This window comes from Pelmatolapia mariae, linkage group LG1 (assembly GCF_036321145.2).
Source record: "Pelmatolapia mariae isolate MD_Pm_ZW linkage group LG1, Pm_UMD_F_2, whole genome shotgun sequence".
Classification (NCBI taxonomy): domain Eukaryota; kingdom Metazoa; phylum Chordata; class Actinopteri; order Cichliformes; family Cichlidae; genus Pelmatolapia; species Pelmatolapia mariae.
This window is the reverse complement of record NC_086227.1, coordinates 19,613,795-19,640,468: the sequence shown is the minus strand read 5'-3', so window position 1 is coordinate 19,640,468 and position 26,674 is coordinate 19,613,795. Positions and strand designations below refer to the sequence as shown.

At 42.0% G+C, this 26,674-nt stretch overlaps 1 protein-coding gene across 13 annotated transcripts in view; it reads left to right on the top strand.

Annotated features, from left to right (window-relative positions):
- tjp1a (tight junction protein 1a) overlaps positions 1-26,674 on the top strand; it is a 115,549-nt gene that overhangs the window by 26,377 nt on the left and 62,498 nt on the right. For 12 of the 13 annotated variants that reach the window (XM_063474939.1, XM_063474859.1, XM_063474959.1 and 9 more), the window contains exon 2: positions 1,934-2,147. In XM_063474939.1, the coding sequence (XP_063331009.1) occupies positions 1,934-2,147 (214 nt within the window). Of the gene's footprint in view, positions 1-1,933; positions 2,148-25,224; positions 25,249-26,674 lie in introns of those variants that run through there. The other variant, XM_063474919.1, reaches the window with a different exon arrangement.

The following is a 26,674-nucleotide window of genomic DNA, read 5'->3' as shown; positions in this document are numbered from 1 at the left end:
TTGGTCAGTTTGCTGGTCTGAAGCATTCAAGCGTGTGTAAACACAAAGCCACAGAGAAACGATATCAGCAGTGATCTTCAGTTATCATCAGTTATCATTAATCATTAGTTATTATTAATCTCTGGTGCTGTGAAGCCAGCCACCCCTCCCTGAGCCTGGTTCTGCCTGAGGTTTCTTCCTGTAAAAAGGGACTTCCCACTGTTGCCAAAACGCTTGCCAATAGGGGGTCGTGTGATTGTTGGGGTTTCTCTCTAATATTCTAGGGCCTTTGTCTTTAAATATAAAGGGCCATGAGGTGACTGTTGTTTTGATTTGGTGTTGTATAAATAAAACTTGGATTAAACTGAATCAATCTGGGAAGGATTCTGAGAACAACTTGAAGTCTGTCATTCTACAGTGAGAATGATTTTTCACAAGTGGAAAACATTCAAGACAGTCACCAATCTTTCCAGGAGTAGATGTGCCAGCAAATTCACTCCAAGGTCAGGAAAAAATCAAAGAGCTAGATCTCAGACTCTACAGGCCTCAGTTGGCTTGTTAAATGTTAAAATCCATCACAGTAAAATTAGAAAAAGACTGAACGACGAGCTTCTTCTCTCTAAAAAGTCCTTGGCAGCACGGCTTTGGTTGGCAAGGAGAGCAAAGTGCAAATGTTTGGCCGTAATGCACACCTGCACACCACAACTCCTCTGCACACTAAAGCTATTGCCACTAAAGGTGGTTTCAAAAGCTACTGAATCATGAGGGGTACTTAGTTTTTCTCACACTGCTTCTGCACTTTGGCTTAGTTTTTGTTAAATAAGTAATGAAATGTGATATGTCTTGCTCAACTTGTTCAACTGAGCTTGTCTTAAAGTAATTTTAAATTTTATAAGGACCAGATTATTGTTTCATGGTGTCTTAACATGTTAAACCTTTGAACTGACAGAGTGTTCTTTCTCTCTACCATGACTGTATCTTTATATCCTTTTCCTTGTGAACCACGTATGTAGGTGGTGTTTTTTAAAAGTATTTATTCCTTTGAAGAATTTGAAATAACTTAAACAATTGCATTCTGTTAACATTTTAAGGCATGATTGAGGAAACAATCAAAATTGCAGTGAACTGTTATTTTTCCAGGCAGTTCACCTTAAAAGACCTTTGCAGCCAAGCATGTAAGAAGCAAAGCGTCTTCATTGTGGCTTAATAATAGAAGACAAGTGGATGCTGCCTACCTAGTGCCCATCTGCAGGCTACCCGCTGACATTCAGCCCAATTATTCACACTTGCTTAAATGGCACTACAGCCAACAGGAGAAGATGTCCTTTAAAAAGTAAAGACAGCAAGAGGAAAGTTATGTCACTTTGATGCTTCAGGCATCTTTATGTTTTCCCTCAGATACAGCAGTGCTGTCTGCTAGCATTGTGCGTTTTTTGTGGCTCACTCTTGGGGGAAATCATCTTCATTGTGAGCGCTGTTGTTTTTAATAGATGTAGCTACATCAAGTGTTTGAGCCCACGAGCAATGCATTATGGGAAACATTCGAGATTTTGGCAGATTTTGTCCCCAGAAATGTTAAATATGAGTGTAACAGGTGAATTCAAGTGAGATGTATTCGTGTGTTCATTTTCTCAATTTATAGCTATTTTCTCAAAGTTTTGAATGAGTAAGTCTAAATGCTGAGATACCTAACTTAAAATTTTGAGATAATAGCCAGAAATATTGACTTACAGATGGCATAAAATAAAACCAGGGGCAGAAATGAGCTTCCAAAGATTTCAACTAACTTTTGCTGTAGATTTTTGGATTTTTATCAACTAAATGCAGTTTGGTGCTGAGTAGATACACTACATTTCAAAAATAGAGTTGATTTGATGAGTGTGAAACTTAACCCCACTGACTCTTTACTGACTATTTCTTGACTTTTCACTGACTTTCTGTGTTTCTGTTGCAGGGTGACCCCGGCAGATGGAGAGTTATCCCCCTCAGGTGCTCCTGGATGTTTAGACGAGCCTACAGGTGCTACTGGTGGCGCTGGTGCTATGGCTATGCCTGCCACATCCACTCTCTCGTTGCCTATGAGCCAAGGTAAACCTTCCCTGCGTCGCATCAAAGGCCGCATTCACCGCAGCAAGAGCCTGGACAGCCTCGATCTGCTTGACTCCAATGTAAGGCCCATGCACAGCTTCACTCTAACTTAACTTGCACAGAAATAGGAGGAGAAGTGATAACAGATAGATACTAACACCCCGACAACTGACCACGTTTAGGAGTTTGAGTCTTATAGGAAATGTGCTGTGTGTATAGAATAAAAGTGCAAATGAGGGAATGTAGCTTGTAATGTGCTTTGAGTGGTTAATAAGATGAGGAACTTGCTTTTTAAGCAAACTCCATTTTAACAGAAACAGAGATGTTGAAGGGAAATGATTTACTGTAGTTTCAATGCAAACTAAAGGCCCAAGAGGTATCCTAATGATTTCATTCAGATTGAAGCCACAGCGTTAATACACACACACACGCACGCACGCACGCACGCACGCACGCACGCACACACACACACACACACACACACACAGAGGCTGACCTTCGGTTATGTAATATTTCTGTGGTTTTCAGATGAGCACAGTTTAACACTTTCCATATGTCTCTCTCTATGACTGGTTTATTCTCATGAAAAGTATTAATCTGATAAATGATTGGGTAAGCTGCTTGGACTTAAAAACCCTTCCTATCTGTGGGATTGTCTATTGAGCTGAGAACGGCGTTTGGCCCACTCTCACCGCTGGTTAACTCGAGTGTACTTGTGTGTGTTTGCTAGGGTGTGTGCGTGTGTGTGTGGGCAGTTTGGTATTTGGGAAAGCAACCAACGGTTTATGATGTTAACAAATGCCAACCTGCTACTAATGCATGCTGGGTAAGGCTGTGGACACACAGATAAAGATCTCTTTCCCTGCACTGTGCTACTGTATGTCTTTCTTTTCCCTCTACTACTGTCTTTGTGTCTTGACCCTCTGTAGATGTCTCCCCTAATAAATGTTCGCAGCGTGATGTTTCCTCATCTGCACCCGACCTTCCTCTCCATGCTGACAGTCTGCAGTGTGTGTGTGTGTGTGTGTGTGTGTGTTTGTGTGTACACATGTGCATGCTTGCTTTACTTGTTCAGGGCATCAGCCGGCCTTAATTGAGAGTTGCCCGGTGTCTCTGTGCACGGAGCCTTTGTTCTTCACAACTGGGACTCGTTAAGATTATGTTCAAGAGAGGCAGCATTTGCAGCTTGCACAAGTTAATCCATTTTTGATGTGAAGGTGGGTTGAAGGTTGAGAGAAAAAGTCACAGGGTGTAGGTGACAGTCAGGAACATGCTCCGAGATGACACAGCACAGCATCGGTCTGAACGATGCAGCAAACACACACAAACACACACTTATGACCGCTTTTGTCAGTTTGATTGACTGCTGGCATGAGGTCTCCTGTCAGTTTCTAATTTTGAGACAGAGGCGAAAATATCTCATAGATTTTTAAAGCAACCTTGAGTGCCCTGCTGCATAATACTTGGCATTGAGCCGTCTGGTCTAAATCAGAGCATTTTTTTTCCTACCTTGCAAACGTGATTGAAGTAAGAGCTGGGGTTGGTTTGCACTGGAGCTGCAGAGGCAGATGGTCAATGAAAGTTAGATGTGACTTTGCTGTTGTATCATCGAAGAAAACAAAAATGGCAGCACTCATGGCAGAGTTTTGGTTGAGTGGGAAATGAGCCGTGCAACTACAGCAGTGCTGTTGCCAAGGATAAAAATAGGGCTGAAAGATTTAAGGAAAAAAGATATATAAGTAGGCATATATTAATTCTTTTAGTGACAGTAATGTGCTTTCCTTGTCCTTCCTTTTTATTAAACACTTTTGACTGGTTTCAGAAGGGCTTAGGGTGGAAAAGGTGATGCTTGCTCTATTGGTTGTTTTTGCTAGTGTGAAATACTGAAATACAAAAGGACTTTTTCTTTGCTTGAATCAGAATTTTTTAAATAAGATTACCACCAGTCTCAAGGGTAGAACATGTTTATATACCAGCAAACCCAACTTCAGCAACCTGACAAATATTGCTGCCGTTTAGTTTTTTGTTTTCTGTTTTCTTTTATGTCCAAAGTGACGTATTTGTTTTGTAGAAATCCCTCTGCAAGAACTTGAGATGTCGCTAGTTTCCGGAAACTAGCGAGCTACCTTCCTGCTAACTTCCTGCTAACTTCTAACTCCTCTTCTAACTTCCTCTTTTACATTGATGCCTGGATGTTAAAATTTACCGTAACACCCACTGAACACATTTTAATGTAGAGTAAGGAATTTGGGACATTTTAAGTAGTGTGGGAACTGAAGAAACGTTTGGACCCAGTGGCTAAATGGCTAATGATGTCAGACTTTGAGAGGCACATAATTTGCATGGTAAACATGGACATGGCAAACTTGTCTACAAACATAAACACAGTATGATACTAAAACTTGTGATACAAATCTGAAATAGAGAATATCCGGCTTCAAAGTTGTGTAGTACTACCAACGTATTAGAAAAGGAACATATGTAAACCACTGAATACTGTAAAATGTTTGAATCCCCATTCGAGGTTAGCTCCAAAAGCAGGTCAATCTCCATAGACTTAAAATGACCAACTTTAGAGCAGAAATAAACGTGTTTACGGCCTGGTACAGAAACCATTTTGATCCTCATCCCTTTGTGACTAATATACTCTGGGAAATTTTTTATTTGATCTTATTTTTAGATAAATCATCAATTTAAATTATATAAAAAACTGTAAAGCCTAAATTTCTCCATCATTCAAGCCCTGGCTGCTTTGACTGACAAGTGTATGCCAATTAGGTCAGTAGCTGTTCTGGTAGGAAGCACCACAGCCAATTTAAGCCATGAGACATCACAACCGAAGTCATGGTAACATTAGCTGTCAGATGTGGATTACTGTTGGGACCATGGTAGCTGTGTAGTTTATTCCACTAATAACTAATAATAGTCCATTCAAGACATGTGAGCTCTAGTTTGGGGCAAGTTAAATTCATATTTTATTCATTGCTTAGATTTGTTTTATTTAACCTCACAAAGGTCACTTGGACTGAAAAATTGTATTTTAATAAAAAACCGTGGTAGTTGAGACACTGCAGTCAGTCATGGTTCCAAAACAAAAACTCAAAATGCTGAACTTAACACTTTAAAACAACAGTTTACCAACCAATGGGTGACATGAATGTAGGGCTGTGTGATATGACCAAAATCTCATATCCCAATATAAGACATTTATTGTCTTTACAACCATATATATCACAAACATTTAACATTTTTTGTAAATTCTATGAATCTCGGGCAACTCGACTTGCGTGAAGTGTTTTCAGCTGGGTGTCGTGTACCTGGAGTCGAGTGTTACATAAGTTGAAACGGCTGCAATTTTCTTTGTATTTATTACACAGCGTGCTGCGGGGAAAAGCCTGCTCTAAGGTTTATTTTTTAGCACCTGACGGCTCTTTTTAGCTTCTCGTCCATAAACACTCTGCATAGTATTTCACGTGATTCAGTTTATTTTGGAAAAATCTGAACAGGATCTTCAGCTTTATTGTGAAAGGTTTATGTGGAAAAGAAACAAGCGGACGGCGGAGCCACGCGATGGTTTTACCACCATTGTTGCTAACGACAATGCTTAAAAACAGTCGCTTGTTCGTCCGTAGTGTGGTTATATTAAATATAAGAGAAAGAGAGAACTTTAAGGAATTCTAAAGTGACCATCAAAACCATGAAAAAATGTTGCCGTAAACAGTTTATTTTGCGACACAACGAAACAAATGATAGCGTAATATGAAACGATAGATGTTTCCATATCGTAATAAACTGTTTATCTGTCCTATAGGTAATATGTACAAATATTAGCAGCACTGGCATGAATGTACATAAAAAAGATTATAATTTTGTGTCACATCAAATTGAAAAAGAAAAAAACGTTGCTTCAGCTTCACGAACTTTTCACTTTTGTTCTGGCACAAGTCCTGCACTTCCTAATCTGTCAGCTAGCGCTCAATTTGTAACATGCGCCGATGTGACTCCTGCAGGAAGTATTTTAGGCATCAGTGTAGGGAAGCCAGAGTTGCTCTGAGACTCAGAGTCAAAGCGATGCTTCACAGTCTTGTCTTTAAAGACCATCCATCAGCAAAGATAGTCTTCAAACACAGCCTTGAGAAAACCTGTGATTTAAAGCAAGCCTTCCTTTCTTTATTTATTTGTGTTTATTTTTTCAAGCTTACATTCTACCTGAAATATAAAAGTAAATCTCAATACCTTACATTTTGCATTAAATATATAGACGCTGCAGACTGCAGACTATCCATTTCATCTCACTTGCTCCTCACTCCATGTATCAGAGCATGTTACACAAATACATTTTCTCCCATTCGCTTGCCCTGCTGTGGACCTCCGCATGATGTCCATGAATGTAAATTCGTAGCATGAATAATAGATGGAAGAAATGATCCACGTCGTAATGTAGCGTTTTCTTTCTTTCAGTTGCAGCTATTTTTGCACATTAAAAAAATCAGCTCAGTGAGGACTACAGAGAGAAGCTGAAAAAACTGTGGTTAAACTGGGTGAAGCCATCTGAGATTTTAGTTATTATTTATTCAATGCAGACCAATAGTTCATCTATTTATCTTCTTGTGCAAAATACCTGCCAATGTATATTTCAGTAGGGGAAAACATTGATTCCCTACAACGTTGTCAGTGCTTAGATAGATGTGTGTATGCATATGTGTTGGTGTAAACTGTGAAGTGTGACCTGATATGCAGAGACCTTGAGCTGAAAGTACACAGTGTTTTAGTGAAATCTGTGGGGCACAATGCCGCGTCTGCTGCACTGTAGCGTTTATTTATCACTTAGTCTGTCCAAATAAGAAAACAAGAACATCCAAAAACGTTTTGAATGGCAGTTATAGGAGAGAAATAAAGTATTTATCTCAGATTAAATGTTTTTTTCATGAGGTTTATATGTAAGTACTGCAAAAAGATCTCTTATCCCCAATTCCAGTGTCAAGCTCACAAGTTTTAGTCTGAGTATGTGTTACTTACTCACTATGATTCATTTATTCTTTGTCTTATTGTCAGAAAGACACACAGTATAAAAGATGCACATTCGCTGGCTATGTCATTACATACACCTGTTCAACTGCTCATTAACGCAAACATGTAATCAGCCAATCACATGTCAGCAGATTTAGGCATGTAGACCTGTAGACATGGTCAAGATGAACTGCTTTAGTTCAAAGTGAACATCAAAATGAAAAACAAAGTTGGTTTAAGTGACCTTAAACCAATGACTCACCATAAGCCAAATGTCTGTATCGCCCCCTGGTGTCTGGCTGTGGTATAGGTCTGTCGCCAGTTAGCGGAATGAAACATGATATGAAACCGGCTGCTCGCTTGTTTTATTCAAAGTTCCCATGTTACCAGTGCTCTGAGTGTATAATGGATGTAAAACTGTTTACATCAGTTTGTTTGTTTCAGTCTTATGTTAAAATCTGAAATTATAACATTCAATTTCAGATAATCCTGATATTTACAGTAACACTGGGCCTCTGTCTAAAATAACAATAATTAAAACAAAGGTGTGACTAATTATTCAAATATATACAGTATGACAGCAACAAAGGTGTTTAGAAATGCTAAGTAGCTAATAACAAGCCTTTAACACAGTGTGCATGCTAAAGGCTAATCTAGCTAGCACACTAACAATAGGAGCTACAGGGTGATATAAGATGTTGTAGAACTATAAGATGATAAGATGCGTGACTTTTTAATAATAGTGTCGTGGTTGTATTTACCTTAATTTAACGATCCAGCAGTCGCAGTGAAACCAACATCAGAGATCTCAAAAGTGGAGCAGCCGGGATACGTAAAAAGTGGAGGGGGGTTGGCACACACATCCAGCAGGTGTGTGGGTGGGAGTTTGGCACAGCAACAACCCCCAAAGTCACTACTGCGCAAGTTCTGGCTCCAAAAATGCTACATGGTAGCTCCATGAGCAGGAAATTTTGGCTTTATTTTTGTAAAATGGGAGGAAGTGGAGCCATGTCATCCATCTTTAATCCAGTCATTGCAGTCTGCAATCTACTGACATCTACAGGTGATACCTTTACCAAATAGTGTTAAAACTGGGAATTTGTTTGGATAATAAAAGGCAACAATGCTTCCTCAGTTATCACGCAAAGGAGAAGCATTCTGGGAAGTTAGTAGTTAGCACTGAAACTAGAGCAATTAGTAAGTAGCTCATAAAACCAACTTTGGTAAATATCATCAGCTGCAGATTTAAAAAAAAGAAAAAAAGGTTCATAAGGTAAAATTTTTTTTTTTTTGTTTTTTGTTTTTTTTTGTCTGTCCCATTTGGTTCTTTAGCCGTCAGAATTGTTGTCTGAAGACCAACAAGGATACCAAATGGATTTATTTTGCCAAATGGATCATCATGGCATTGCCGTATTGGTCCATTTGATCAACTTTTGTTGTTATTATTTATTTTATTTTCAGTAGTTACAGATGAGACAGACATGATTGGGGGATAGGAAAGGGAGAAAGAAAGAGAGGAAGGAAAAGAAAAACAGAAGGGAAGAGGGACAGTGAGAAAGGGCACTTACAAAGACAAAGAGAAAAAAAAAAGTCTCCTGGATCACCTGTTGAGAGAAAAAGAATAGAAAACAAGCAAAAAAAAAACCAAAGCAACATACTAAACACAACACCATCATGTTAATCTAGCTAAGTGTAAACAGCAATAAATACTAAATATTGAATGTTGTTGTGCAGCACAGACAGCGCACAATGTGCTTTGAAGTAGCAGCTAAGAAAGGTGTAGTTTATGTCTACGAACAGTGAACACCCGTGTGCACACCTGTGTGGATCAGCGCGCTTGTATACAGAAGGTTTCCCCATGTAACGGTCTGCTAGAGGGTGTGGAGGGCCATAGCCCCGTCCCCAAGGGCATGAAGCAGGCATGGAGGAGATCCAGGCTCCAGACATCCAGGGACCCCAGAGTGCGAGAGCCCAAGGAGTACCACCAGAGGGGCATCCGTGCCACCCTCCTGGGAAGGGCTGAGGAGATCCCCAGACGAGGGGTCACCCAGTAGCCACGGAGCAGAAGCCAGAGGGGGCTGCACTGGCGCGCCTGCCGGCTCTGCCGGCAGCCAGCTGTGCCAGAGTGAACCGAGCTGCAGGCCCCGAGGCCGGAGGTTCGAGGGCCCCCTACTGACATCTACAGGTGATACCTTTACCAAATAGTGTTAAAACTGGGAATTTGTTTGGATAATAAAAGGCAACAATGCTTCCTCAGTTATCACGCAAAGGAGAAGCATTCTGGGAAGTTAGTAGTTAGCACTGAAACTAGAGCAATTAGTAAGTAGCTCATAAAACCAACTTTGGTAAATATCATCAGCTGCAGATTTAAAAAAAGAAAAAAAGGTTCATAAGGTAAAGTTAATAGTACTTCCAACACCTAGTAGCTTCTGGACTTTTTGAGTGCGGTGTTCATATCTGGCAGGAACATATCCTGTGGACAGTGAATAGCCTTTGATGAGCAGTTGGTGATGAGGTAGGCTTGCCTGCTTTCTGTCGGGATAATGGCCACAGACCAAAGATGGCAAACCCACAAACACAGACTGACAGACGGGTGTGAAAAAGAGATTACAAAACAGAGTCATAAATAAAAGGTTATGACATGAATGGCCGAGGGAGGGCTGAGAGAGTGGTTTGGCAGCGGGGTGCAGCATGTACCTATTAGATGAATATATTTCCCCTGGACAGACAGAAGGCTCTGCAGACACCTTATAACTCATTCTCCTCGTCCCTTGTTTTCAAGGCACAGTGGCACAAAATTGCACATCACATAAAGTCGTTTATTTCACCAGCGCTGAAACAGTCTGCAGCCTTTGTGGTTATGAACGATATGCTGTGCCTAAAGAGTGTGTGTGTGTGTGTGTGTGTGTGTGTGTGTGTGTGTGTGTGTGCATGGACTGAATATGGTATTACAGCAGCAACAGTGGTTATTTCTGAACAAATTATTAAATCTGCAGTAGCGCTAAGCTTCTGGGATCATCATCATCAGTGTGGGAAATTAACAACAAATAGGAGCCAAATGCTGGTGGGTTTTGTAAGTTACATGGCTCAGCCAGCAACGGACTATGAAAAAAACATATCTAATCAAACATGTAAAAACTAAATCATAAAATGAAACAGATATACCTGAAGTTCACCACCTTAATAGAGAGGGAGTATGTATGCATGTGTTCTGTTGCCAGGTCAAACTCTTAAAGTGGTCCCGTTTCTTGGCTGTACAGTGTTACTGCTGTTCTGCACAAAAGCAGTCCTGATGACATACACCAACACAATGAGATCGTTAGATGTGATGCAATCGTGAGAAATCTGCCACAAAAGTCAGCATGCAACATCTGTCAGAGACCACAGCTCTATTCGTTCTTTGCCACCTCAAGTGGAAGCACAAACGCATTTCATGTTGACACTGGCACATAAATCCAAAAGCAGGTATGGAATGTATGATAGTGTAAACCAAAAACTGGCAACATGAAGTCAGATGTGTTTTGGTACATTATTATTATTTTCTTGTCATGAAGAATAAAATGAAAGAAGCTACATTTAAATAAAACACGAGAAAGTTAAACATAATGGGGAATTTAATTTTATTTAATTTTGTTGCGCAACAAATTTTTTTTTTTTTTTTTTGTCTGTCCCATTTGGTTCTTTAGCCGTCAGAATTGTTGTCTGAAGACCAACAAGGATACCAAATGGATTTATTTTGCCAAATGGATCATCATGGCATTGCCGTATTGGTCCATTTGATCAACCTTTGTTGTTATTATTTATTTTATTTTCAGTTGTTACAGATGGGACAGACATGACTGGGGGATAGGAAAGAGAGGAAGGAAAAGAAAAACAGAAGGGAAGAGGGACAGTGAGAAAGGGCACTTACAAAGACAAGGAGAAAAAGAAAATAAAAATCTCCTGGATCACCTGTTGAGAGAAAAAGAAGAGAAAACAAGCAAAAAAAAACCAAAGCAACATACTAAACACAACACCATCCCGTTAATCTAGCTAAGTGTGAACAGCAGTAAATACTAAATATTGAATGTTGTTGTGCAGCACACAGGACAGACAGCGCACAATGTGCTTTGAAGTAGCAGCTAAAAAAGGTGTAGTTTATGTCTACGAACAGTGAACATCCGTGTGCACACCTGTGTGGATCAGCGCGCTTGTATACAAAAGGTTTCTCCATGTAACGGTCTGCTAGAGGGTGTGGGGGGCCAAAGCCCCGTCCCCCAGGGCATGAAGCAGGCATGGAGAAGATCCAGGCTTCAGACATCCAGAGGCCCCAGAGTGCGAGAGCCCAAGGTGGACCACCGGAGGGGCATCCGTGCCACCCTCCTGGGAAGGGCTGAGGAGATCCCCAGACGAGGGGTCACCCAGTAGCCACGGAGCAGAAGCCAGAGGGGGCTGCACTGGCGTGCCCGCCGGCTCTGCCGGCAGCCAGCTGTGCCAGAGTGAACCGAGCCGCAGACCCCGAGGCTGGAGGCCCGGGGGGTCCCCTTTGCCCCGGAAGAGGCCTGACAGAGGGATAGGCACCAGGCCCCGCCAAGTAGCCACCGGGAGTGAGCTGGTGCATACCTGAGCGCCCAGCCCCGGACACCAAGAACCACCAATGCACCAACCCCTGAGGGCATCAGTCACTGGCAGGGAGTGTGGTGAGGGGAGATAGGCCTCCACACTTTGGAGGGCCTGGGTGTTCCCAGAGAGGTGGAGTCTAAGACCCGACCTGACATATAGACACAGACAAACAGGCACACACAGACACAAACATGCATTCCCACCCTCATGCACACATATACAAACACTCAACACTCACCCAACTTAGTAATAGACATACATGGACATGTACACACAATCACACTCCCCAAACATACTCTATACCCCGGGTCCAGGTACCCTCACCCCCAGAGGGGGAAACGGCACCCAGACCCAAGAGATGTGACCCTTTCCCCCGGGGTGGAGGCAAGCAGACCGCCCCAGGCTCCGCGGCAGCAGGGAGGCCCATCGGACAGCCAACACCTCCTCCCAGCCCCCTGCCCCGATGGCTAGCAGAGAACGGGGGTGTGTGAAGACCCCATACCTCCCTCCTCCCGCTCATGTGTAGTGTTGCTGCGTGTTGTTCTAAAGTGCATTTAAAACAAGGGAGGGCATGGTGCTGCTGCCAGAGAGCAGCAGGTGTTAGCACGGCCCCTCCCGAGAACCCTCAATGTCTACATGGATTTAAAATTGAGAGGTGGGCACCGGTGCCAGAGGTAAGGTTGAATACACAGACCGTCCACTGGACGCCATTAACGTGGTCACCCTCAAGGCCCTATGTATATGTGTGTGTTATGAGAGTGTGAGGAATGTGGATGTCTAAGTTGTGGAATAAAATTGAGGCACAGGTGGCCAGAAGGGGACAGAGGGGGGGGAATGCCTCCCCTGCACCCTGGTGACACACCCGCACCCCAAGGCCCTACCTGTGTGGGTGGATGTGGTGGAGCGGGAAGAGGGAGGCAGCCGGGGATGGGGAGGAAAAGAAGGGAGGGGCAAGATGCCCCTCCCTAGGGCCAGCTCCCCCGCTGACCCCAGTAGGCACCCCCGTCCTCTGGTACCCACCAAGGCAAGGGAGCCCAGGCCCATCCAGACCGGGGCCTACGGTAGCAGCACCGTCAAGCCCCACAGGACCCGGGGAAGCCCACCCCACCCCACCGCAGAGGAAACTGTACCCACCCCAACATTCAATCATCTCCCAGACTACACAAGACAACAGACACCCAGGTTAGGTTTATTCTCCACCTCTCCTATGTCTCTCCCCCACCTGCAGAGTGGACTTCTGCAAGGATGGAACAACCTCCCTGCCAGTTGAAGAGCCCCCCAGTTAGGCCGATGCACCAGAGGCCCCCTGCGCCAGGGCTGAGCCCCTGTGCGCCCACCCACCCACAGCCTCGGCGACACACCGATGAGGACCGAAGCCCCCAAGGCCCAGCCAGAGCCCCATCACGGAGACGAAGCACCCCCGAACCCCAAGCCCCCCCGCCTGCCCCGGATCCACTCAGGGGCAGCCAGGCTACCAGGCCAGTAACCTACGTCCGCCAGTACAGACCATCCCCCAGCCCCGCTGCACACAGCTACGAGGAGAACACCCTCTAAGAGCGACCAGAGCCACTAACCAGGTTATGACCACAACCCCCCGGGTTGAGCCCTCCAGGGATAACGTCTCTAGGGGTTCTCCAGGCGCCCTAAGCCCGTCCCAACCTCCACATCAACCACAATAGCTAAGGCGGGACCAAACCACGACCCCCCACCCCCGCTAGGTGATGGAGCCGATCAAAGGAGCCCAGAGGAATTGATCTAATGTGGTGGCAGAGGCTGTATCGAGACTAATGTGATCTATTAGATGGTTTTTATATTGATTAGGATTAAGATTATTTTTATTTTTCCAGTTCATGAGGACCGTTTTCTTGGCAATGCATAGGGCAGTAAAAACCATGTGGACTGTATTAGTTTCTGTAGTGACATCATCCAATTTTCCCAACAAGCATACTAAAGGGGAGGCTGGAATGTTACATTTCAGACACTTTGATAAGTCTTCACATATCTCACGCCAAAACTTCTGCACTGGTGGACAGAACCAAAGAGCGTGGATGTAATTGTCTGGTGTATTGCCTTGACAGTGTGAGCAGTTGTTGGAAGATGTAAAGCCCATCTTGAACATCCGATGACCAGTATAGTGCACTCTATGTAGTATTTTGTATTGTATTAATTGCAGACTGGGATTTTTAATCAATTTAAAGGTTTTTAAGCATACCTGAGACCAGAAGTTTTGGTCTAAGCTTACTGATAAATCTGCTTCCCACTTTGCAATAGGAAGGGATATTGATTCATCTATTTTAGAAAGTGTTCTGTATATTTTAGATAATAATTTGGGGGATTTAAGAGTAAGAAAGTGTACCGCACTTGGTGGTGTTTGTAATTCAGCTTGACTGAGGTAAAATTTCTTTTTTACTATGGATTTAATTTGTTGATATTCTAAAAATCTTTTCTTGTTGATCCCATATTGTGTAACTAGTCTGTCAAATGGAATAAATTCTGTTCCCTCTAATATATGTTCTAAGTATTTAATTCCTTTACAACTCCATTCTGGAAAATTAATCATATTATTGTTTTGTAATATGTCAGGGTTATTCCAGATAGGTGTACGTTTGCATGGGATTAATGAAGACTCCGTTATTTTTAGAAACTCCCACCATGCTGTCAGAGAAGAGCTGATGTTGATGCTTTTAAAGCATTCATGTCTTTTGATGTTTGAGCTGATAAATGGTAGGTCTGAAATCTCTAGATCATTGCATAGTGCCTGTTCAACATCTAGCCAAGGTTCATCTAAGAAGGTATGTTTTAACCATTCTGAAATGAACTGAAGCCTGTTGGCTAAGAAGTATTGTTGAAAGTTAGGCAGATCTAATCCTCCTCTATCCTTGGTTCTTTGTAGCGTTTTTAAGCTGATACGCGGGGGTTTATCTTTCCAAAGGAATTTAGAAATATATGAATCCAGAGATCTGAACCAATCTTGTGATGGTTTGTTAGGGATCATTAAAAATAAGTAATTTATTTTTGGCAAGATCATCATTTTTATAGTGGCGACCCTTCCCATGAGTGATATGGGTAAAGATTTCCATCTAGTCAGATCGCCTTCTACTTTCTTTAGAAGTGGGATGTGGTTTAAGTTAGTTAAGTCTGAAAGCTTAGGAGAAACATTAATACCTAAATATTTAATATTTCCAGATTGTAGTGGGGCAGAAGAAGAATTATGGAAGGAGCAGTTAATGGGAAGAACTGTAGATTTTGGCCAGTTAATTGAATAATCTGAAACTCTTGAAAACCAGTTTATTAGAGTAATTACCTCAGAAAGGTTGGTTTGTGAGTTTTGAAGAAAAAGCAACACATCATCCGCATAGAGACTGATTTTATGTTCTATGTTCTTACATTTTATGCCCTTAATTGTTGTAGCCTGTCTAAATGCTGCCGCTAGTGGTTCGATAAAAATTGCAAAAAGTGAAGGGGAGAGTGGGCATCCCTGTCTGGTGCCCCTCAGGAGACAGAAGCTGGAGGATGTCTGGTCATTTGTCCTGATACAAGCTGTTGGGGAATTGTATAATATTCTTATCCAGTTTATGAAAGAGTTTCCAAAACCAAATTTGTGTAAAGTTGCAAATAAAAATTTCCAGTTAACTCTGTCAAACGCTTTTTCTGCATCTAGAGATAATATTATGGTTTCAGTGTTTTTACTGCATGAGAAGTCTATTAAATTAAGTAATCTACGAGTGTTTGTTGATGAGTGCCTACCTTTTATGAAACCAGTTTGGTCAGGATGAATTAAGAGGGGGGTTATTTTTTCTAATCTTTTTGAGAGAGCTTTGCAGATTATTTTGAGGTCTACATTTATAAGAGATATTGGACGATAGCTTGAGGGAAATAAAGGGTCCTTGCCTGGTTTTAGTAGGAGACTAATGTTGGCAGAATTCATATTTGGTGGTAGTCTGCCATTTTCCTTGATTTCCTGCAACATTCTGTGGAATACTGGTGCCCAAATTGTTGTGCAACAAATTGCATGTATGTACGGTGGCCCTGAGAGGCCAAACGGACTGCAACTGAAGAAAACACCAACAATAAGAAAAACGCTGCAAAAGCACACAATACACAATGGAAATAGGAAAAACGAAAACGGAAATAAAAGAAAACAGATTTCCAAAAGCACAAGGGAAGTGTTTCCTGGGAGACAATAACCCAACGGACCAGTTGCAGCACTTGTGGTAGCTACCTGGGTAATGTGCCACTAAAGTATCTATTGCTGTGTGATTTATTACTATTAATGAAGGCTACATTACAACCTGCTAGCTACAAACAAAATCATGTGCAGTTGTGATGTCCACCCTAATCTTACTCATTTTATATTAAGATTTAAAAATCTACTTGGTATTGCTTTCAGAACTGCACATGATTATTTGCAGCTAGCAGGTTGTTAATGCTATCCATCAAGTCTAACAGTCTGCGGTCTACGAACCAACCTCAGCTAACACCAGCTAACAATGTTAGCTTGGTGACAAGTAGCCTTTAGTAATAGTAACAGATCAGTACATTCATGTAGTTGTAAAAAGCATGACAATATATCAAGTAATCCAAAGTATTCAGAATATGTTACTCACATTGAGTAACTTAACGGAATACATTACAAATTACATTTTGGACCATTTTGTATTCTGTAATCTGTAGTGGAATACATTTTAAAAGTAACCTTCTCAACACTGATTATATTGAAGTATATAAATAAAGCTGATAAGACAAATAATGCTGTACGATTAATACTTTTTCTTTTGTTACTTACCAGGATTCTTGCTTGTGCTCCTTTTACTTGATGAAGAGATCTTGATTGGCAAATGGGACATTCAGTGAAGCATTATCACTCCTCATTATTTGCATTAAGCAGCAGCACATCTATAGGCTGTAGCTTTCATGCTCCCTATGGCTTTCGTTTTGATTCCAGTGATTCATTAGCTTTTTAAAGACACAAAGCCCTCTGCATAATGACATGCTTTTTGCCTCTTGTGTTAGCTCGTGCTGCGGCCGCTGTGCATTAGTAATGTCAGGCAGGAAGGGCGTGCAGGATCAATGATGGTTCTATAGATAGATGAAGCGATGATCTATGCCAGCCACAGCATGAAAGTGAGAAAGCTTTATATTTAACACAGGGTCATTTGGAACCATTCGCATTAAACTGGTTTAATCAATCACTCTCAGTTTGCAGGGTCAGTTGGATGGGACATCAGTGGTGATGTAGCTAAAGGAATTCCCGGCCTCATTCGTTGAAGATAGCGTTCGTGTTGGTACGTCTGGCAGTCTGCTGTCCTCCGTGCAATATTGATTGGTCGCATTAGGGAGTCTGCAGGTCAGCGTTTCTCTAATGGGGGCAGAAGAAGATGGAGGAGAACAGAGAGTAGGGGATGAGTAGATAGAATGAGGTAAGAAAGGAGGGGAAAATTAAAGGCGATGAGACTGACGGGATGTCTGACTTAACGTGTAGCTGTACTGGTGTTGTTTTTCTCACGCAACCTCAAGCACAACCCCATCACCGCCCTGCCTCACAGTATTGATTAGATGTGCTATAGCTAGTTAAAGAGGACCTGTTGTTCTCGCCTTCATGGTCTTTGTTTACAGCATATTAATGCAAATGTTTGCCCACCTTCACCTGGGCAACTGTCAATATTAAATAAATAACATCAGCGAGCACTGTACTGTACTACTTAATGGCTCAGAAGAATTAATTTTATTGATCAGGTCTGACTGGCTGACATCACAGTGGCATCCATGTGAGATGTTTTTGGACAGCAAACTACTCGTGGTGCTTGTGATAGGTAAGCTTTAATTTTCTCCTAATTTACATGCTATTCACTTGCTTGTTATTTAACAGCCTCAGTGAGTGGCAGTGTTTCCTCAGTGACCTTCTGTAGCTCTGGTGTTTTCGTGTAACTTTAGATCTTGCTTTCACATCCATCCTTGTTTGAGTCTCGGGCCTGTTTTAGTAGCGCTGAAATGTTGTCTTCTGAATAATTTATTATTCTTATAAGCGACACCTTGAAGCCCCGGGTAAAATTAAGCCAAATGGCACGACGGATTCCCCATTGTTTTTTTAAATGTTTGGGTTGGTGATGTGTCCGCTGGAAGTAAACAACTGGTCCTGCATGAAATGTGTCGGATTATGAAAAGAGAAGATTGGGTTAATGTATGACTTCAACATTCATCGTGTACCACGTGTCCACAGCAGCAGCAGCAGCAGCCACGTCTAATTAGATGGGATGGAGTCTCAGCAGCTCCGCTGTTTCCATGGTAACACAATTACTGTGCCCTGGGTGGGAGGTTAGGGTGATAACGCATGTAGGTTTACACAATGTCAGCGGACAGTTTTTTTTGTTTGTTTGTTTATCTAAAGAGGAAATATTATATTATGTTTAGCTTCTCAGATTTATTTTTCTGTTTGTGTGGGTAGAAGAAGGAAACGCTCACACAGTAATGGCAAACATAAAAATTAATATTTACCATCAGGCTTCGTATATGATGTTGTTCATGAGTGTTAAGAGCTTCAAATATTTCATTGATTTGATATGACTAATGTGATGGTCTTCAGTCTGTTCTATGTTTGTAGAGAGATCCAAAGGAAAAGAAGAACTGATTATAGCATTATGTTAGGTGCTGTAAGATATTTGAAAAGCAAAAAAGCTACTTTATGCACAGGCTACTCCTGTTAATGCAGTCGAATCACTCACAAATAAAACAGTTCCCTTGATGAAATACGCAGAGAAAATTCAATTCAATTTAAAGCTGGCACAAGAAGATGCAGACACTCGAAGGCATGGAAGTGGGAAAAACAGACAAGTGCTTCAAGGAAGAAGCAGGATCAACCGACCAGAAGTCCGACCAAGTCAATCGGAACTCAGAGGGCAATGTTGATCCAAGAAAACAGATGAAAGCCATAACTCTGGGAACAATGGTCCATAGTCCGATTATCGTGTCATGCCCCTGTGGTATCATCAATAACCAATAGCATCACTGCTAGAAGATGAATGGTGCACCCGTTATGGTGGGACTATCCACCCTCCATAATGCACGATGACTCTTTACTCCTCTAAGGCAAGAAATCCCGAGAGTCTGAAGAAACCGATACAATTATCTCCAAAGAGGAAGTTAGAAAAGATGCAACTTTCCAAAATGCTTCCACAGTTAAAAAACAAAAAATCAAACAAAGAAAAAAAATAAAACAAATAAAGTTTGGACATTAAATTTCATATTAAAGAAAAACTAAAAAGTAAACCTAATTCTCCAGCATCAATGGGATAGCACCATGAAAATATTCTGTACACACCTAGCAGTGACATGTTTTTCTTGTACACGCAATTTACACATGCCCACTGTTTCTAAATTATGGTCAGCGTGTGGCCCAAAAAACAGAGTTACATATTGACATACAATGATTATTGACTTACTTATGACTTATTGAATTACTTATTGCTAAGTAGACGGCTATCAGCTTGAACAGCCAAAACAGCATTAAGTTTTAACATTTGCCAACTCTTTACTTCACACCTTGGAAGCCCACAGTTCATAGTTTGTTTGTTTTCTACTGTTTTCTACTGTGCACAATATGGTCTCTCCTTCCTGGGCCCTGCACTGCGCCCTCACCACACACAGCACAGTTTTTTACTGAAATACCTGAGACATGAAGAAAATAAAAAACTAAGGACACATCTCCTGAAATGCAGTCACACTCCAATTTAAAAATGAACCCAGCTGTCAGAAGTATCCTTCAACTGGATCAGTGTAGTCACTCCACACACACACACTTATGTGAAGCGTTTGTTTTTACATATAAAAAGTCTCAGAAGTCAGTAAGGAATTAAATTAAAAGACGAAAAGTAGAATTTAGTGGTATAAACATTTTTTAATCTCAGTCATAAGCTGTAGCTACGTTTCCTGTTAGAAACAGATTACTATGCATTCTTCCACAGATATTTTTGGCTTGTTTTTTCAGTGTTTTTTTTTTTTGTTGGTTTACCTAAAAATTGATTGAAAAAAAAAAAAACAAGACTGAATTTGCAAACCAATTGTATTTTCTAGGCATTTTATGCAGATTGCAAATCTTGAAATATGAGTATTTATTATCTTCATAAACCCCTGGCTTATCTGATGTGTGCTGTAATATCAGTTAAAGCGAAGATGATCGCGTGTCTTTTGTCCCTTTTTATCATCTTTCTATGTTACGCTCTTTCAGCATTGTCAGCCTCCCCGATGCTGCTGTACACCGAAAGATCTCTCTAACCTTTCCTACCGTGCAGGCACCTTCAGGGGCTCTCATTACACGTTTGACTTTTATTTTCTCTCTCAACTAAATTGACCACCAGAAATGTGAAACTTTGTCAAGTGAGACACCCCCAGGGGAAGTCACGATGGCAGCCTGCACCCTGGCTCTGTGGCGTCTGTCTGCAGAGGGGACTAAATCGACTGAGTCGAACAAACAGAGGACGGGAAAAACAAGGAGAAATGAACGGGTTAATCAGATCCGATGGATGGAAGGAGATACTATGTGTGTGTCTTTCTGCTTGTCACTGTATGCGTGTGCCTCAGGAGGACTGTTTGCTTGGGGACAAAGGGGCTCTCAGGATGGATTCGTCAGAAGCCGGGGGCTGTGCTGTGCACCATTAGGATCAAGGATGCTATTTCAGGATGCTACCTGCTGAGGGATGTACTCTGCTCACAGTTTTGATGGCCCCCTCCGCTCAAGTCCATTAAACAAGGCAGAGATGGCCTCTGCGGCTGCTGAGTAACCGTGATAGTGCCTGTTTTCACAAGCTGACCACCTATTTTAGGTCTGATATTTATATGTTTAATGCTTGCATTTTGTGAATGATTCTGGTCTTCTTCTATATTTAAGCTCCTCACTAATATACAATCTAACTCCATCACTGGCGAGTGTTTGATTTCATCCCTATCTAAGATGCTTGTCCTTAAGGCATGACCTTTTGTGGGGTTGCATAACTGTCTCCACTTTAGGTGGGGTTATAAAAGCCATGCAGAGCTGCTGCTGCTTTCCTAAAAATTAAAACAGGTACAGGTGAAAGTTCTTATGATACTGAGTTTGTGGGGCTGTGAAGATCTTTAAACAGTCACTTTGTACGTACTCAGCTTTTTTGGAATTTAAGTTTTTAAGTTTAAGACTTAGTTAAAGGTTTAGGTGAAGAGCAAGCAACTAGTCTTTATGGTGGCATTGTTGTTAGGCACCTCACCGGGATATGAATATGCCTGTGTGTGTCTGTGTGTGTCTCTGTGTGTCTGTGTGCACGTCTGTTTATTTGAGGAAGATGAATCAGCATTGCTTGCTGACTGACTGGTGCAGCACGGGGATGCAGAGTGACCTTGGTGGCCTTTGGGGTTAAAAGTCACGTCTAGTATGACATGTTGTTTACATTTTTGTTTTTGTTTTTTGTTTTTTCATTTTTTCCACGTAGAAGATGTGCGATTAAGTAAACTGAAAGGAATAAAATGTGATAGACTGGCAACCCTTCCGGGGTGTTCCCCACCTTTTCTCCAGGATCCAGCCCCCCTCCAACTCTTAATTGGATAAGTGATTTTTTTTTTTTTACAGTTAAGATGTGGTAACACTTAAATTTTTGTTTTTAGCACTTTGTTTCTATTTGATTAATCTTATTTTAAAAATATAGAGACTGTAGGGTGGTATCCTCTCCTTCCTCCTGTTGTCATAAGTGGCTTGTTTAGTGTGGGCTGTAACAAGTTACTCTTTCTCCGACATTACTGTTCTGTAATTCACCTGTGTGGCCACTAAAAGTGCTTTTGCTGCACCAAAAGAATTAAAAAAGGCTCCGAAGCTCCCCCCCCCAATCAACCCGTCTGGAAAACAGTGAGGGCTTTAATCCTGCAGAGGGCAGAGTTTCACTACGAACCACCTTAACCCTGCTGCTGAGGGGACTACTGACCTCCTCAACAGTGGTCTCCATTTTAAAGGACAGCATGATATACCCATAAGTGAATAGATGTCATATGCTGCACACCAGTTTTAACTCTTACATAGATAATTATATCTCTACCATATTTTTGAAATTCAGTTTGTGATGAATTGAAAGACAAAGATCAAGACGTCAGAAAAGCAAGTCATCAGCTTTCATGTTAGTCTAAAGACAGTTAGAATCGAACAGCCTGCTTTAGTGACATATGAACAGACATAATGAGAGTCTCCGCAGTGAATTTCTACTATCTCCAAATTCAACCGCACTAATATTACATTGGATAAATATGTATATTTAATTTGCAATAAACTTAGGCCTGTAGCTATTGTGCATCCCTCTGTGACTTCATGGGTTAGCCTTCAAAGCAGATGCCAGAAAACTTGATTAACTGAAATCGACATATCAGAAAAACCTACTGGGGATCGTGCTGCCAAGCAGAGAGACAGATCTGTGTACCAACGGAGAAACAGAGGGGCACGGGCACAGATTCATCTGCAGATTAACCACATGCTTCTTGCTAAACATGCTATCTAGTAGTATTTGAAAAATGAACTCAGAATCTGGCTTTAGCATGAATATAATCAGCATTACATCTGCACTGAAGAGGAAGAATGTGTGAACAGTGAAATATAAAAGTTCTGACGTTCTGTTCTTGTTCTCGTTCATGAAACTGTAAGGGGCGACGTGAACTCCCTGGCAAGGCTGGTCACATTTATGAGGTGGTGTCGAGCCTTAGCTGGAGATATTTTATTAAAAATAAGAGAGGGGGCAGAAGGGAGAGCAGGAAGGGATGACTGATCAGTCAGCTGACAGGGATTTTATCATCCATGGGTCAGCGCCTTCACTTGAAGCCTGCCATGGAGTATTCTCTAGCTTTCTTTTGAACACTGAATGCAGTGTGCCTGGTGCCACTGGTAGCCTTGAAGTTCAGCTGGACTGTGCACAGTTTCAGAAACTCTGCATGGTCAGAAGAGCAGTGTTTAAAGAGGCACCCTCAAACAGTATATATATCTCTGGCTCCTGTTCAGTGGACGCTCCCTCTGAGGCTCAGTGATGTTGCCAGTGGATTAGCTGTGCTCATATCCCTGTATCCTTTGTTATATCGTCTGCTTGTTTTCTTTTAATAAAGCTTGCTAGCCTCCTTAGTCCCGATGGAGGCTGGCAGACTGACAGGCATACGAGACACCGAGCAGGTGGACAGGAATAACAGGTAGGGAGGGTGTGATGGTGACAAACTGGGCGGAGGGGGAGAGGTGTTGCACGGGTGCTAGAAAAGGTCACGGCACCACAAACCCCTCTGTTTGTTTGGCGCAGTCACAGTTAGCGTCACACCCTGCGATGTTGTCCCTTTTGATTGTGTCTTCTTCTGTGACGAGCTACGTTCTTGTCAGTCGGAGTTGGAGCCAGATTTGCTTTCATGCATATGGGCACTTTTACAGTCACAGGCTTTGGCACGAGCAAACCTTCTCGGAAGGGGTAACATCACTTACCTTTGACACCCCCTCCCGTCAGTAGCAAATCAAAAGGACGTGCTCTTGAAGATAAAGAGAAACTCGACAAGAGTTTTAGGCTGTGAAGAAATTTTGATCAGTAATCGTCCCAGTCTGATGACTAACAGCCTGCACCGGTTACAAATTTAGCGTGCAACATGAAATGTTGTTGCTCATTTGATTCTCCGGTGGAGGCAGATGGATGTATTGGTGACCCCTCATCCCCCCCCATCGACTGGACGAGCTCCACCTTCCTGCAACGGCAACTTAGTCATCATAGCCGCTGATGGTTTGATCCATAAATAAAGGAGCAACCAATGAAGAGAATTGATTTCCACAAGCATGGAGGAGATTTATGCTCTGAGTTGGACTCCTCTTCGCAGCTGTATATCACTCCTCCTGAGATGTTTTGCCCTTCATCTTTTTTTTTCTTTCCTGTCTCTGACTTTAACATCCAAAACAGAGAGCTCCCTCTCTCTCCCTTTTTTTTTTAGACAATAACATTTGCCAAATGTCTTTCTCTTTTGCCTTTGATCTTTTTTCGCTTTAGACTCTATTTTATTAGTCCACATGCTCTTTTCACCTGGCCTGTAGCAGTTGGGTTTTTCTCCCTGCTCTGCGTCTGTCTGTTGTTTTCTTGTTTTCTCATTCGCTCACACGCAGACAGATGTGCACGCACACACACCTTCACCGTGTAAAAATTGGCCAGACTCTAACACACCAGCCTCTGACTTTTCTGGAATTTGCTCATTTTGCAGATTTTTCTGTTTGACTGACTCAGGTTAAGGATCTGAGAAGTGGACGTTTTAACTTCAGCATATGCAATAGCAGTGCCGTATATCAATAAAAAGATGTTCTGGGGGGGGGCAGTTTAATTTTATTAAACTGATTAATAAAATGTCATAATTTTCTTCAGCATTTTATTGACCTGATCTGTCGGGTCTGCATGCCCGGGCCTCGGACCGGTACCGGTCCGTGAGCCGTTTGGTACCGGGCCGCGAGAGTTGAGGCTCAGGTGTGAAATGTATGGTTTTCAGGGTTTTTATCGGTTTTCAGCGTTATTTTGTTATCGTTTTTATCGTTAACTCGGTTTTCCTGGGTCTTTTCACGTGTGTTATGAATAAATCTTCTTTTTTTCGGTACCGGTACTAGTTTTATTTTGTTGTATTTATCCGCGACACCTTAAAGGCCGGTCCGTGAAAATATTGTCGGGCATAAACTGGTCCGTGGCGCAAAAAAGGTTGGGGACCGCTGCTTTACAGGATCATACAGTTTCCTGTAATCCAGCCCTCTGATTCACTTACATAGTTAATCCACCAACACAGCTACATATGCATTGGTTTGCTCCAGATTTGCATTTCATGTAGCAGATGTTCTCTGTGCTTCTGTGTTTGTGTGCGTGCTTTTATGCTGGTCCATCCTGCCGTGGACATCCAGGTGCTTCTAACACCAGGAGCCATAACAGACCTGAGTTTATTAATGTTGTTCATTTCCTCTCGTCTGTTCGCCTCTGGCTGCCTCGCTGCTCGACTCTCCAGTCCAACATTCCACACACTCCACTGGAATTAAGGGAGAGGCCTGCGGCGAGGCAGGGAACGAGCTCAGGAATGTCTCTGTTATCACAGGGAGAGATGATGGAGGGAGGAAGGGAACAGGAGGTCAGGCTTGAGGGCCTCAGCGTTGTTAGACTGATTTCAGTCAGGACCGCTGGAGTCGTAGGAGTTCCCAGCATCAAAGCTTTGTGCACTACACACAGCTCTGCCCATAGGCTCATATTACCACAGAGGTGCGGGCCTCTGGCCCAATCAGAACACATAGGAATCTAATTTTAGAGCTGCGGCTTTTTAAATCAATATCTCCAGTCCTATCAGTGGCAGTGTCATGTAGATTATCTCACGGCTTTCATAGATGTCACACCAGGTTGGCTCTGCTCTCAGTCCACAGCGTGCGCTGTTGAGGATCACCCCACATTCACTCACGCAGGCAAATGCACTGGCTCGCAAACTGCACGTGCATACGGAGGGGCACATACGCGGGCAAAAGCATCCCTCTGGGTTAACCGTAGCTGGAGTCAGAGCGTGTGCAGACATATGCACATGTGTGTGGTGAGTGAACGTGAGAAACGAATTGATATGGTATGATGAGGACAGATTAAAATCAAATGCCATATTTTGGGAGGTTAGGCAGAGGCATCATGTTTTGCATGTGAGTGTTTGAATATCCGTATGATTAATTCAAGCGTTTGGTCTTCTGGAGAAAGAGGATCAGAGTGCTATTTTGAAGGTAAATGTTTCAGTACAACACGACATAAGGATATTTTCTTGTTTAACACTATATTTTGAACAAGAACTACAAAAAGGCGTGCAGTATAGTTTTAATGGGAGTGTTATTTTGTTGGTATTTTGTGCTCTGACTGATTTCAGTCATCTTTCAGCTCTTGTAACTCTGTTGTGGGCTTTGGTGATGGTCGTAAATTAGAAATGAAGAGAAAGAAATAAAAGAAATACAGGGCTTTTGAACATTAATGACAATGACATCAGAAATTCCGGGTTAAACCAAAGTGTTTTCTGAGAGGTTCATAACAAAGCGAGAGTAGAAATGACGGTGGAGCTTGCTGTCTATTATTGTTTAGAGGCACGGCAAGAAAATTTATGGATGTAATATTAAAATGTTTTGGGGTTTTTGTTTTTGACCAGCGAGGAGGCGTCGGTTTGTTTGGAACACAGAACAAGAAGATCTTGTTTCAAACATCTTTCTCCCTACTTGCCTTGGTTTCCTATAAATACTCTAGATTCCCTCTACCCCAAATCCATGCATATTAGGTGTAATATTACAGTGTAAAAATTCCCTTCTGGTCTCTGCAGAGGAGTTGAAACCTGGGTTCTGCTCCTATAGTTTATGTGTAAATGCAGAGGGCACATTTCTCCATGGGAAGTAAAATAAAAAGTTAGTAATGTTTACAGTGATGGTTTCATATTGAGCTTTAGCTGCTCTTCGGTTTTTCTCCTTTGTCATGTGAGAAAAATGAACTATTTATCACTTTTTCCTTACAGGCAGTTCAGTCCTTTAAACAGTTGACTGTGTCAGTGTGAGCTTTCATTGAATGGATTTCTGTGTGAAATCCACTCAATCTTAGGCATGCATAATGTTGAATAGTCTACCTATTAAAAAGGATTATTTTCATCCTTTTACTAGTTCTACTATTATAGATTTAAGACTAGGCTTACCATGCAACAAATCAGAGTTACATTAAATTCAAGTTAAATTCATTTGATGAATAAAGCTGAATGGAAGAGATGTTTCCTTTAAGTATTTAAAAAGTCATGCTGTTTTTACAGTTTAACATTTATATATCTAAGCAAAGGTTAACTGCTGTGATCCAGATGCTTTCTGGTAGAAAATCCTGTTGTCCTGTAATGTGTCATGCAATCTGACCTTCCCGCAGGACTGCTGCCCCTGCACATTACACACTGACTAACAGCATGACAACAGAACTAATCACAGCCTTGTAGCTGTGGTCTGCATAATGTT